This window comes from Peromyscus eremicus, chromosome 22, assembly GCF_949786415.1.
Source record: "Peromyscus eremicus chromosome 22, PerEre_H2_v1, whole genome shotgun sequence".
NCBI lineage: Eukaryota > Metazoa > Chordata > Mammalia > Rodentia > Cricetidae > Peromyscus > Peromyscus eremicus.
Genome location: NC_081437.1, coordinates 3835213 through 3849714, shown reverse-complemented (window position 1 = coordinate 3849714; position 14502 = coordinate 3835213). Strand labels below are relative to the sequence as shown.

General features: G+C 38.5%; 1 protein-coding gene across 1 annotated transcript in view; it reads right to left on the bottom strand.

Moving 5' to 3' along the window:
* LOC131897733 (neurexin-1) overlaps positions 1–13182 on the bottom strand; it is a 164952-nt gene extending 151770 nt beyond the window's left edge. The window contains exon 1 of the mRNA XM_059248723.1: positions 13095–13182. Within this exon, the coding sequence (XP_059104706.1) occupies positions 13095–13182 (88 nt within the window). The remainder of the gene's footprint in view (positions 1–13094) is intronic.
* Positions 13183–14502: the final 1320 nt, after the last annotated feature.

Below are 14502 nucleotides of genomic sequence, written 5' to 3'. Positions count from 1 at the left end.
AAATGTGCCCAAGACTTCCCAAGCAATGATGGTAATGTGCCGAAATACATGCAAACAAATAAAAAGCATCGCAAACAAACAAAAGTACAAAGCAACAACAACAAAAGAGGCCTTATGGTTAGAGATCAGCTTGTGACAATCTATAAAGAGAATGATAAGCGCTACCAAAGGGGAAAAAATCTGTCTTGCTGGTAACACAGCTTCTCTATTAGCACATTGGAATATTCAGAAACCAGAATGAGTCTGAGTTTTCCCCTTCTCTGGTCTAGTTGTGTTTTGTCTGAGGTAGTCACTATGTAGGTCAGACTGGCCTCCAGCTAACAATCCTCCTGCCTCAGCCTCCTGAGCACTAGGATTACAGCTATGTGCCAGCAAGCCTCCCAAGGCAATGGTTTTTCAGGACTACTATCATTTGCTAGTTTAGTTCATGTCATAGAGTCAGAGCTCAATTCAAGGTTTCATCTCTTCAAAGCCAGATGTCCCCACTTTCTTGAAGTGGCTACTACACATTGGTAGACCATGTCACTAGCCCTGTCAGCATCCTCAGTGACCACTGGTAAACGAATAGTGAAGTCTAGTATTCATGGAAAACAGAGCAAATTCTAATTGAGAGTCACAGGAAACACAAACCAACTCATAGTAAGACGTTGCCTTATTTCATACATTTAAAGGTAACTGAGCACCTCCCATGTAGTAGATCCAGTGCTGCTTTTTAGTGATGCGCAATAAACACAGCAGACCTAATTCCCGCGTCAGAATGATTTAGTGGAGCTATCTGAGTCTCTGGGGAGTTTAATATGACAACAGTTTCAATACTGGGCACCACCAAAATGTGCATTTAGATCTCATTTTGATCACCTGGTAGCTGTCATGTCACTGAAGGAAATTACACATCTTTTAAAGCTTTCAGTGTCTGAGGCCATTAGTGAAACTGATCCTTCAGGACTGGTCTGAGTCTATAAGGCAAAGGCAGAGAGAGTACCTGGTAATGCTGGTAAGTGGCACCCATCTACCTTGTTCTCTCCCCAGTGGAATAAGTGTGTGGTAAATATTCTAAAACCTACAGCACATTTGATTTTGAAAAGGGAAATCCTCTCTTCAAGATCAAAACTGGGGGTAGGGGGGTGGGGGGAGGCAAAGATTCCAATTATCATCTCAATTCAATACCACACTGCAAGCCACAGCTAGCACTGTGAACTAGCAAAGCATGTGAACATTGTAAAGATTACAACTAAAGACAATAATGGCATATTAGCAAATTATGCTTTCATAACTGGAAGGACAAAAAATGATCCACCCAAGTGTCGGGCTTAAGTAATATGTCTTAGAAAGGCCACAAGGTTCCTTATAGGCTAGAAAACAGTTTCAACAAATTTAAGGAAGACTATAGATTTAGTAAAAATTTAACTAAATTCCCAATGGATTTTTAAATTGATGTAAGAAGTTGATGTTACAAGTTCTACAGGAAAACCAAAGTAGTCAAAATTGCCAAGATATGCCAGAGAAGGAGGTTTGGCAACTTGTTGTAGTAGTAGACACAAGAATTTTATGGCAACTAAGAGAATGGATTGAGACAGACAGAAAGATAAAGATAAACAATATAAAAACAGCTCTAGCCGGGCGGTGGTGGAGCACGCCTTTAATCCCAGCACTCGGGAGGCAGAACCAGGCGGATCTCTGTGAGTTCGAGGCCAGCCTGGTCTACAAAGCGAGTTCCAGGAAAGGCGCAAAGCTACACAAAGAAACCCTGTCTCGAAAAACCAAAATAAATAAATAAATAAATAAATAAATAAATAAATAAATAAATAAATAAATAAAAATATGGAAATAATCTATATTAAGTTTTGCATTTAAGGTAAGGAGGAACAACAGGACCATTAGTTAATAAATAGTGCTGGGATTAAAGTTATCTAGTTATCTACACAAACACAATGAAACCAATCAATTCTAGCTCATCTAAGGCTAAAATTACGATGGGATATTTGTAAAATTTTCTTATGGCAGTAAGCTGTGACATAAAAGTCTATACAATGGCACTAAAATGTTGATTAATCCAAATCAAAATAACAAAATCCATTTATCACTAATACCACAAAAGTGTAAGAAATGAAATAAAAACCTAAGAAAAGTATTTTCATTTCATATCAATCACAAAGAATTACAACACAGCATCCAAGAAGCTCTCGAACAAATGAATGCTAAAAAGACAAATGATGGAGAAAATGAGCAGAGTAAATGGACAGCTTCCTGGATAACTATATAAATAATGTAAATGGATAATTTCATTAAAACAGATATGGAGAAATCAACTTATATTCAAACATCATTTCATAGCCAAAAAACTGACAACAACTAAAAAGTTAAGAAAAACTCCAAATTTTGACAAAGCTATTGATAGATTTATTCTTCTCCACTATTGATTGAAAAATGACCGACACTGTGATCCCATGGCAATTTCACAGATGGTGAACTAGACTTTTAGGAAATTATCGAAATTCTAACAGGTCACCATCACTCTGAATAGATCTCTGAACTGGAGATGCTTTAGAGGCACTCTTCTGACTCTACCCTTCCATGTATGTTACTTAAGACAATGAACTCTACAGGATCTGAATGACTGTCCACGTCATAAGATGCACAGTAGCAGAAGGCTAGAACCCAGCCTCTTGCCTATAAACCCAGTCACTGCCTGATAACGCCATGTCACTGGTGGAAAGGAGTGTGGAGTAGCATTCTGAGATGATGAAAAAACACAACAATGTGTTTGTGAACATGTCTTGGCAGTAAGAGTTCATGGTTTAAGAATGAGGGAAGCATCTATTCAGATTCTATGTAAGTGCCTCAAGTCCCCACATCTTGGTGAGGTATTAAATGGCACAGAGAACCTATGACCTCAGGTTGATCATCCATATACGGTATGATATAATATGGGTAAATCTAAAAGTAATAATGTGAAGCAAAGCCAACAACAATGAAAGAGCCAGACACAGAGTGTAATGGTCTTCTGGTTCTATGCATAAGAAAGTGTAAAGCACGAGCAAGTAGCATTCTTTGACACTATAAATTGAAGTAATAGCTCCCTTTGTTAGAGTTGGGGAGAGTCTGCTCTTAGTTGGGGTATTGGTAAGCTCAGAGTACAAAAATTCAGTTATGTGTTTATGATTGTGCAGTCCTTGGTATATACACTGTTTTCAATATTAATTTAAATTATCTAGATGACTAAGCACAAACTAAATTATCCTAATCAAATATTTTCTTCTTGGAGCTGAGGACAATTGATTCATCATTTAAAAGCACTTGCTGATCTTCCCAAGGACCTGGTTTGAGTCACAGCACCCATACTAGACAGCTCACAACCACATATAATTATAGTTTCAGGGGTTAAAATATCCCTCTTCTATGTCTGAGGGTACCCACACACATACAGTACATAGAAAAAAATCATAAATAAAAATGAATGAAGATTAAACATAAAAAATTATCTTCTTCATTAAAAGAGTGATATAAGATTACATACTGATGGTAAAATTATTAATGAAAACTAAAACAATAGCAACAATAATATTTTAACAGTCACATTTAAAAATACTTTTCAGTATAGATTAATAACCTAAATATAATTTGCTCTTCATAGCAAGCATATAAGATTTAGCAAAGAATATAGTGGCCACAAATATAATACCGATGTGTTAACTGATGATGTCAAGATGAAGATAGACTACCACTAATTATAGACATATTATAAAGTTCCAGAGGTTAAGAAAATAATAAGCTGATTATACATGAAGAATTTGTCTAAGAGCTTTGTTCATTTTCTTCATGTTACTATAAATTTGAAAGGAGAGTCCTAGGAGGGTATCATTGGATTTGAATTCTAGTCTATTTTTATCCATTCAAAATTTAGATGAAAATAAATAATCCTTTGTCTTTTAATTTCCTGAAAGTTCAACAAAAGAATTAGAATTCTATATGTTCCTGATAGTCTGACTTGAACAAAGTTAAATTTGGTAGAATAAACCTGAGTTCTCATCTGAGCCACACAAAAGCATCTGGGATAGTAACAGTAACTAAGACTTCTCAGCTGTAGTGCTGTAGCATGTTGAAACAACAGGGTAAATTCCCTGGAAGACACAGCAGATGAATTAACAATGTGAATACGACACTAAGAGACTGCACTCTTGATAGCACCAAGGAGGGTGAATGGTTCCGGACTTCGGCATGGTCAGTCAGACCTGCTCTCAGAACTCTTCCCACAAGACAGAATACCTGGGCATCTCCAGAAATGGTAAAATGCTTCTAGATTAAATTCCCAAATATGTTTTAAACTCTCTAAAGGAAGAAAGACCTGAGGGGTGTGATAGGATCTTCCTATACCAGGGATCAAATGCTTCAGAAGAATAACATTATTCTAACTGATAAGAATTAGATCTTGATGTGATGAAGATTTTCTTACGATTAGTCACATGTTGAACATTGCATCGGATAAAAAGCAACAAAAAATAAATAAATAAAACAAATTCTCATTTGAAATGGCCTTAAAGATAAGCCATATGTTAAACTGGGTGGTAGGTTCAGCACATGGATCCCTTTCGATACAAAGACTCAATGATTCAACTTTATCAGAGGACTTAAAAAGAAGTCAGATGGCTTCACATTTTCTCAAGCAATGGTCCTTTCTTACTTCCTACATGGGGTATAATCTCATTAATTTGACCTTTTTACACAAATTTCAAGCCCTCTGAACTTCACTAAGCAAAAAATCTCTAAGCAAAGCATTGGACATTTTAAGAGCAAAAATAAATAGGGCAAGGCCTCACTGCCTACACTTGTGGGAGACCTTTCAGATCCACTCTGTTGTCAAGACTCTATTGTATGTCATTGCTCTGGATGCCTTTGCTTTTCATATATAATCCCAACTCATATAAACTGTAAGGTTTTACTATAACTATGTGAGTCTAAGATGGCATTCTGTACAAATCAGAAACCAAAATTAATAAGTGATAAAAACAACTACACACAAATGAAGATTTGAGTGAGAGGTCTGCTTCATATCTTTCTCTACTTCAGAAGTCAAGTCCACAAGACTGTCACAGCAACAGGATCCTTGACTTAATAAAGGCAACTGCTTGAAGTTTATAATATTAAATTAAATGATGAGATTGGTTGTCTCAGACAAGAAAGAGAAAACAGAAACTAGTAAACTTTGCCTCTTGAAATTCCTGTCCAATTAAGTCCTCTCTTCCAAGTAATCAGACAGAAATTAACATCATTTTATTTGTTATAACCCTTTATAAAGTTAAGTTCAAATCATTATTATAAGGAAAATAACTAATTTAAGGAAAGAGTAGTTCATTCGTAGAATTACTTAGTACAAGATATTAAAACATTATATAGTTCTTAAATATAATTGAACATGAATAAGTTCTGAGGCTAACCTCTATTACTGTACAGTAATAAGATACTTTACAAACTATTCAATCAGGTTTAATTATCTTAGATAAACCTACAGCAATTAACCAAGAAATAACCAAATTTCCATGAAATAATACAAATGAGGAGGCAAATTCTTATAAATATACTTGAGATAATGAAATACGCAAGTTAAAAAAAGTCCATATTACTTAGATCAATGCTCTCATTCATTTATCAGGATGAAAAACACCAAAATCAAAATTAAGGGAGCATTTCCAATGGGGAGACAACCAGAATAGAATTCTTGCTGTTGATTCCAGCTTTAGACTCCTCTTCAGGTCATATTACATTATATAAACCTGTTAGTCATATCCAAAAAATGGATTGCAGCTTAAACTTGAGCACATTTTTACCCAAAGTAAACAAAAATGTTTCAAAACTCTGGTACGATGCCCTTGAAATCCAACTGGGAAAGTGATTTGAATAGTTAACTAACAGCAGATGCTGGGAACCGGACACTGCATGCCTCTCTGTATTGAGGAATGACAGACATTTTATACGAATCCAGCAGCAATACAAGGAAAGTAATGGGCAAGTACCCTGACATTCACAAAGTACTCAGGACTGCAATGTTTGTGACCACGCCAGTCTCAGGCCAAATTGCTGAATCTGCAGCCTCTAGACTGTGTATTTTAACCTGGGATTAATAAATGTTAAAACATAAACATAGCTTGATAAGTATGGGCCTTAAAATGGTTTTCTGCATGAACTTATGAATTCTCCGGATTTCAATAAATGATTACTCAAGAAAGAGGTAAATCTTGGAATACAATTATTCTTAAAGCAGATTTATAGGTAGGTATTCATTCGAAAAGTGAGGTATACAATCCTCATTTCTGAGGTGGATATAGAAGACATAATTTTAAACAAGAGAGTACATTATTACATACTTGGTCATGATAACACAGACTAGAATATTTAATCAAGTTTCAAAGAGTAGCCAATGAATATACCCCCAGCCAGGAATCAGAGCAATACTGCCTCTAGTTCTAAATCTTTATCATCCGAACTACCCACATATTTGGCCCTGTAGCAAACCATTCCAAATTATAGAATAAATTTTTTAATGTAGATACAAATAAAGGCGTCATGGAATGTAAACACAGTGGAGAACTTCACTGAGTATGAGTATGGGACAACACTGGTTGAAATGAAAGTGTTCGGGGAAATTGATAGATCTGCATGAGCAAACAGATGGGGGGCAATGGAGGGCATGGGATGGGGGATGAGAACATAAGAAAATGGGATGGTCGAGCTGGAACAGGGACAGAGTGGGAGAGCAAGGAAAGAGATACCATGATAGAGGGCGATATCGAGGGAACAGGGAGAAACAGGGTGCTAGGGAAATTCCCAGGAATCCACAAGGATGACTCCACCTTAGATTACTAGCAATAGTGGAGAAGGAGCCTGAACTGGCCTACTCCGGTAATCAGATTAGTGGATACCCTAACTGTCATCATAGAGTCTCCATCCAGTAACTGATGGAAGCAGACGCAGAGATCCACAGCCAAGCACCAGGCCAAGCTCCAGGAGTCCAGTTGAAGAGAAAGAAAAGGGATTGTATGAGCAAGGGGCATCAAGATCATGATGGGAAACCATACAGAGACAACCAAACCAAACTAGTGGGAACTCACAAACTGTGGATCTATAGCTGTGGAGCCTCCATGAGATTGGAATAGGCCTTCTTCATAGGTGAGACAGTTGTTTAGCTTGACCTGCTGAAGGGCCCCCTGGCAGTGGGGTCAAGAGCCGTCCCTGCTGTAGGGGCAGGCTTTTTGGGGTTCAATGCTTATGGTGGGACACCTTACACAACCCTGGTTCAGGAGGAGGGGCTTGGCCCTGCCTCAACTGAATGTACCAGGCTCTACTGACTACTCATGGGAGTCCTTGTCTTGGAGGAGGTGGGAATGGGAGGTGGGTAGGAGGGGGAAGGCTGAGGGGGGATAGGAGGGAGGAGAGGGGCACCTGTGGTTGGTATGTAAAATGAACAGAAAATTTCTTAATAAAAAAAAGAAAAGAAATCAAACAAAAGAAATGAAAGTGTTTAAAAAAATGACCTCTTAACTGTCACTATTCATATTGTGACCTGAAGAATGTGTCATTACTAGATTGTGAAAATTCTGAGAAATTGAGTGTCAGGATGCCTGGCCATACTCTGTACTGTAAGGGGATCCTCCAATTGATGCTGATGTAGACTGTGGAGATTCCATTGCTAAACAGATTCTTACTGCGCTGCAATGTGAGAAGCCATCATATGGCCCTACCACATTTTTACAAAGGAATAAACATTCAGTTCAATTATTTTGTATCTTTTGATCATAAAAAAGAAACCTAGGGAAAAATGCAATGGCTGTATCTGATCAGTGTGTAAATGTGTCAAATATCTACTTAATATGCATCCCAGCAGAGTCCAGGCTTTAAATCACTGAGAGTAATGGCTGATTTCTTATTCTCAATGTGTTTCATCTTTAGTCAATATTACAATAGAATTATCAGTGGGTTTGGAAACTTACTACTTCTCTTCTTGCAAAATCTACAGGGTATATATCTCCTGATACTGTCTGGCAAGTCATCGTGGTTAGCGAACAAACTTAAAAGGCTCATGGAGTTTTTTCTCAGAATATCTTTAGTTATATACTACTGTGGCTAAAAAGTTAACACACACACACACACACACACACACACACACTCTCTCTCTCTCTCTCTCTCTCTCTCTCTCTCTCTCTCTCTCTCTCACACACACACACACACACACACACACACACACACACATCATGTACTCTAGATGTGAGCAGACTCAATGAACACAGATAGGCCATGGCCACCACATTTCCACTTGTGCTTAAGTGAGCTAGGGACACTATACACTATTAATACCTAAATGGAGGAAACCTACAGTGCCAAATCAGAATCCATCACATTTAAAAGAAGAAGGGCAAGTCCTTAAAAGAGACAGAGAACTTAAGTTATGTTGGTATCCTCCACGTCTCTAGTAGAGAAGCCAATACATGTGCATTAATACAATGAGAGACCATGCTGAAACAGGTCAAGTTGTTTATGTAATAGCATTCCTGCCCCTGCTTCTTAGAAGCTTTTACCAAGGTTCTGGGTTTATATTTCTGATTTATTGCTATCAGCTTATTAAGATAATGAAAACAATACGTTGGTTTATAATAAAACTAGTATAAACTAGAGCACTTAACGGCAGAATATGTTTCTTTCTTTTCTTTTTTTTTTCTTTTTTTCTTTTTGGTTTTTTGAGACAAGGTTTCTCTGTTTTGGTGCCTGTCCTGGAACTCACTCTGTAGACCAGGCTGGCCTTGAACTCACAGAGATCCACCTGCCTCTGCCTCCCAAGTGCTGGGGTTAAAGGTGTGCGCCACCACCGCTCAGCTATTTTTTATGAGCTTCTTTTCTTTTTTTTTGGAGGGAACATTCTCAGATGTTTGAAAAAGGAGGATTTAGCTGAAGTACATGACATGGCTGCTGCCTTTATTAGTTACACGTGAGGGTCCCAGTGTCTTTCATAGCCATAACTGTCATATTCAGCATGATCATAGAGCAACACTCTGAACACTGTATTTATCATCCCAGGTTCTCCATGTCATCTGGGAACTTTTTTTCTCAGTTCTCCCAAGGATATAATCTTCTGTCTCAATCCTCTCACAATTCTAGCTTAAGTATAAATGCACTGAACCTATTATGGAGATTCCTGAGGTGTCTCCCAGAATAAACAGTGTTATTAAACCATCACATCTAAGAGAGAAATAAACTCTGATCAACTCAAGCTCCCCAAAGAAGAATTTCTGGTACCCTCTGGGATTGTGTCAGTCCCATGATCCAGCTCTAGTTAATTTCAATATTAAGTAATAAGTAATACCATTCAAGTTGTCAATTTGCTGAAAGAACAAATGTGATTACATCAATTTGTAATATGTTTAATATGGGGGAATAAAAAAAAAAGAACACCCTCCCTTGGATGTACACAGTATTGCCATCACCTTTCAAGTTTTATCTGTAAAATAATTTTAAATCTCAAGATCCAATGAAATGAGGGACATCAGCTGATTTCAGCTACTTTTGTGGGAACTGGGAAACCTTTTAGAAATCTCATTATGTTATGGAATTGTAAATGGTATTTCTGGAAGCGGAAGGCCCACACACTTGAGAAAGTGCGCTCAGGTGTCTGTAGGTAAGTACAGAGGCCGGGTTTTTAGACCTGGTTGTAAGAATAACTCAGAACCTGCCCTATGAAGCCTGTCCGCTTCCCCAACCTGCTTGCTCCGGTTTCGTCATATCGAGGTAGAGCTCCTGATATTTAACTGTCATAGTTTTCTTTACGGTGAATTTTGTGGCCAGTTTGGCTTCATGAGGAGCAAAGAAACCCCACCCTGACACACACACTGGAGAGTCAGAGCAGTGAACAGGTTAGTTACAAACTTGCAACATTGGGGGTCAGTCTGGAAAGTCAGGAATCAGCACAGGTCCTCTTCACCTTTTCCTCCTTGGCTAGGGAAATCATCAGGCAGCAATCCCATGGGGCATCCAGGATTGACTTTTCTTTCTGCCATTCACATTTGGTTATTTCTCAACAGCTCGGGTCTATTCATCTCTGCATTTACACGCTATTTCTTTCAAGCTTATCAGACATGTAATGTATCATGTCTGCACATCATTATGCAAGGTTGGCGGTTAATAGTTTTCTACTCTAAACTTGCAGTTTGGATGGAAGAACTGGTAGACTAACAGGCATTAGCATGGCTCTAGTATTTCATGTTCATATGCAGTTGGACTTCAAGGCACCATTATCATTCAATGTACTATTATCATTTTTTTTGGTACAGCTTTAAATTCAATGTATTTTTATTTCCTTGTTTTGGGCTCTCTTTATTTCTTTTTATGAGTTCTGTATATCCCAAGTGCTTACCCTTCATGGAAAGACCTCACTTCCCAATAATGAGCTCAAAATGCTCAAAAAATGTGAGACTACAACAACACAATTATAAAAGAGAGCACATAGCTACATTTATGTTTGAAAGCAATGTGACTGGCCAGAGAACATTCTGCCTGACTGAATAATACCACCTCTTGCATCAGCGGCTGCAATTAATTAACAATACCTTCATTTATATATCACAGTGCAAGGACAGGACACACTGCACATTCACCAGCACAAATGCTTTTGTGTTTGCATTTACTGTTATTAAACCCAATACCACATTGAAACAAGTTAATTTCTTTAAGAAACTATTTGCCTTGGCACTATGTGAAAGAATATTTGAAATAATCTCTATCCAATCTTGACACAGGGAGCATTCACCTCTGCCACTCACACAATGTACCTTTCCGACCAACACATCACAAAACTCTAAAAATTCATGGCTCCTCTAATGAAAGAGCTTGTCATCCATGCTTCTCAGGTACCCAGGACCCATAGACAATACATGGCCTCCCTACATATACTGCCTCCTTCTGTTTTGGTAAACATAGAAATGATTCTAAATTGACTTCGTGATCCCCCAATGGCACATCACCCAGACTCAACATTTTCACTGCACAGAGAAGACTCATTTCCAGAGAAACTTGTCAAAGGCTTGCAAGCTTGTGAATGGCTTGCACTAGGTTCTGACTAATTCAGGTGCCCATTTCAACAGCACACATTTACCCAGGACTACTTCTACTCAGACTTCTGCAATAAAAATGAATTCAAATACATGCCATGGATCTTTGGAATCTTTTGGAATGAGGTAGAATGATTGGGTGATGTATTATGGCAATGTGACAAAATACCTAATAGTTAAATGGCTATTAATTTAAAATAAAAAAACTACCAAAGGACTTAAAAAGTAGTGATGCCTGGAACTGAGTTCATTCCCAAACAGATTACCTTTGGGCTGGCTGCTGGGATGACTCTAATATGCTGGGGTGATAGAGAACAAAGGGTTTAGAGTTGCAGGGACTACACATGTAGTGTGTGATAATATGGCTTCTCTACATTAATTTAGTTATGAAAAAGTCACAAAATTGGTGCTGCGTTAGGCTTTTACATGGTTTGCTTGTTTATAGTGTTGCCATGCTTTCATATCACTTGATTAACTAGTGATCAATCTTAGACTAAGTGGGAACACTTAAATGTGCTTATATTTTCTCCTTTCGAAGTCATACATGGTATACATTATCAGTCCAATCTTTACACAAATCTGAGTTGGTCACAGGTTTCTTTTAAAGGACCAATCTGCTGTGGGATGTTCTGTATGGCAAATGAGTTGCTGATTAGTCAATAAATAAAACACTGATTGGCCATTGGCTAGGCAGGAAGTATAGGCGGGACAAGGAGGAGAATAAAGCTGGGAAGTGGAAGGCTGAGTCAGAGAGACACTGCCAGCCGCCACCATGACAAACAGCATGTGAAGATGCTGGTAAGCCACGAGCCATGTAGCAAGGCATAGATTAATGGAAATGGATTAATTTAAGCTGTAAGAACAGTTAGCAAGGAGCCTGCCACAGCCATACAGTTTGTAACCAATATAAGTCTCTGTGTTTACTTGGTCGGGTCTGAGTGGCTGGGGGACTGGCAGGTGAAAGAGATTTGTCCTGACTGTAGGCCAGGCAGGAAACTCTACCTACACTAATCCTTTTGTAAAATAGCATGAACAAATACAAAACCCCTTCAGAAAACACGAAAAGCTAGGAATGCTTACTGATATTGCTCCTTCTCCTCCCAAAGGTCATATCATCTGTCAAGCAATAATGGGCTACATATCACTATCAGAATTAGAAAAAGCACAGAACTTTACACAGAAAAAAAAACCAACCAGCTAAGTTAAATTACTATCCATTGCTTTTAAATTCAACCATTCTTTAGAATTCATTACACACACACACACACACACACACACACACACACAGAGTTCAGTTATTTCTAGAAAAATATCAAACATTCAAAGGGGGCATATCTTCCCCGTCTTTAAATGTCTACCTGAGAGAGTCTTTAGTAACTGTTCAGAAGCTGAAGAAAAGAATATGGGCAGCAAATACCTCACTGTAAACATTAAAAACAGGGACATTGCACGTCAAGGGGAGAAGGTCATGGGAGGAAGCCTCAGGATAAAAAAAAAAGACACAAAACAAAAGCTGGTCCCAAAATACTTTATGAGGAAGGGTTTGTTTCCCTGAAGAGAATAGTGAGGCTTGCCAGAGCGGAAGGTGTTCAATCTTCATCCACCTGCTCATTCTCTCCTTCCTGTGTCTAGCTCGGATTCAAGAAAGGCACAGAAGCAGCCCTTCAGCCCTTCCTACCTCAGGTCAAAGTCCTTTTTATACTTGGCATGCAACTTGGAAACATCAGAACTCTGCACAAAATGGAAAGTTCTATGCTTCCAAGAAATTCAGCAGTGAGCTGAGGTCTCCGTCCTGTGGGCTGCCTTAGCACATTTTAGGCATCGCTTAAGACAAAGTGGTATGAAAGCTTTGAGGTTTTTTTGGCAACAGAAAAGAATAATTTGAGTTCTCTTGGAATAAGATCACATTCAGCAGAAAAGATCTGCTGGGCTCAAGGTCATGGAGTTTGGCTCTGTGGATATTCAGTTATTCCGAGGAGCTTCTCCATGCCTTCAAAGCACTTTCAGATGCTGCTGCAGGTGTTGCCTGGGCAGCATCCCTGAGGGCCACTGTTTCTTGCATTTCATCTTTTTCCTTCATACTGTCCATTGTGCCTCCTGAAAGCCATTGTTCCCTGTCTAAGTACATGCTTGTCCTCCTAGAGATTTTTAGTGAAGTGCTGCCAGGGTCTGTCTACACACACACACACACACACACACACACACACACACACACACACACACCCCTGACTGTACTTAAAAATGTAAAGGTATTTAAGCATGATTACATAATATATTATAAGTTATAGGAGACCAGAGAAAAGAATTTGTTGGTGGAAGAAACTTCTTTAGGGCTTACTATTTGCGAGGTATGGTGCTAAAGGCTTTGCAAGGTTTCATGATGCAAAAGAGATACAGGCAAACGAAAAGGCCAAAGAAAGTGAGTAGTAGATGAGATTAACTTGTCAAAACCCGAGATGCTTCCTAAGAGCTTTAAAGCTGACATAACATCTAAAGGACAAAAGATCTGAAATTTGGAAATCTCAGGGTGGGAAAAGGAAAAAGAAAAAACAAACAGAAAACAAAACAAAAACAACAGAGTTGGGTGTAAAAATGAGTGAGGTTCTGCAGTTAAAAAATAAGAAATAAAGAAAATCAAGCTGAAGGAAATGCCCCCAGACAGAAGTAGAAGAAGATGATGTAAGAGATGGAGGGTGGGGAAGAGTGCTGAGAAATGCTTGCCTCTGAACATGAGTGGCTGATACACACATGAACTCACAGTGTCTCAAGCCAGTTAAAATTCCCTAATGAAGGAGAGTAGGGCTCCAGAGGCTCTGTCTCTGTCTGAGAGGTTATTGGTTGCTGGAAGGGGGCTATTTTCTTTATTGTTTGTTTACTGGTAAGCCCCCTATACCTCAGGGGATGACTCCACATCGATGTACATACAGGCAACACTAATTGGACCCAGTCAGTGATTTAAAAAAAAAAAGAGAGAGTGGGAGAGGAAGTGAGAGAGAGGAAGAAAGAGAAAAAGAGTGAGAGCAAGAGAGAGCAAAGAGCATGAGAGAGAGAGAGAGAGAGAGAGAGAGAGGGGCAAAGTTGGAAGTGAAAACAGGATTGTGTGAATATGATTAAGATACATTGCATACATATGTATGAGTTTTCAAAGAATTAAAAATCCAAGAGTTAATGGAATTTAGCTCAGGCTAAAACAGCAGAATGAAGACAATTAAGAGAAAAAGTTTGATTCAGGCCAGAATAAAAAAGGCCATAAGAAAAGAGAAGACACCACTGATAAAAAGACATCAGGAAGGCTCACCTGAGAGGCAGTGGTGAGTTAGTGACCAGCAGGAATTCAGTGTCAATCCTATTTTATGGTTTTTTTGTTGTGAGTATTATTGTTTTGAGCAATGAGTCTTTTCAAAATGTG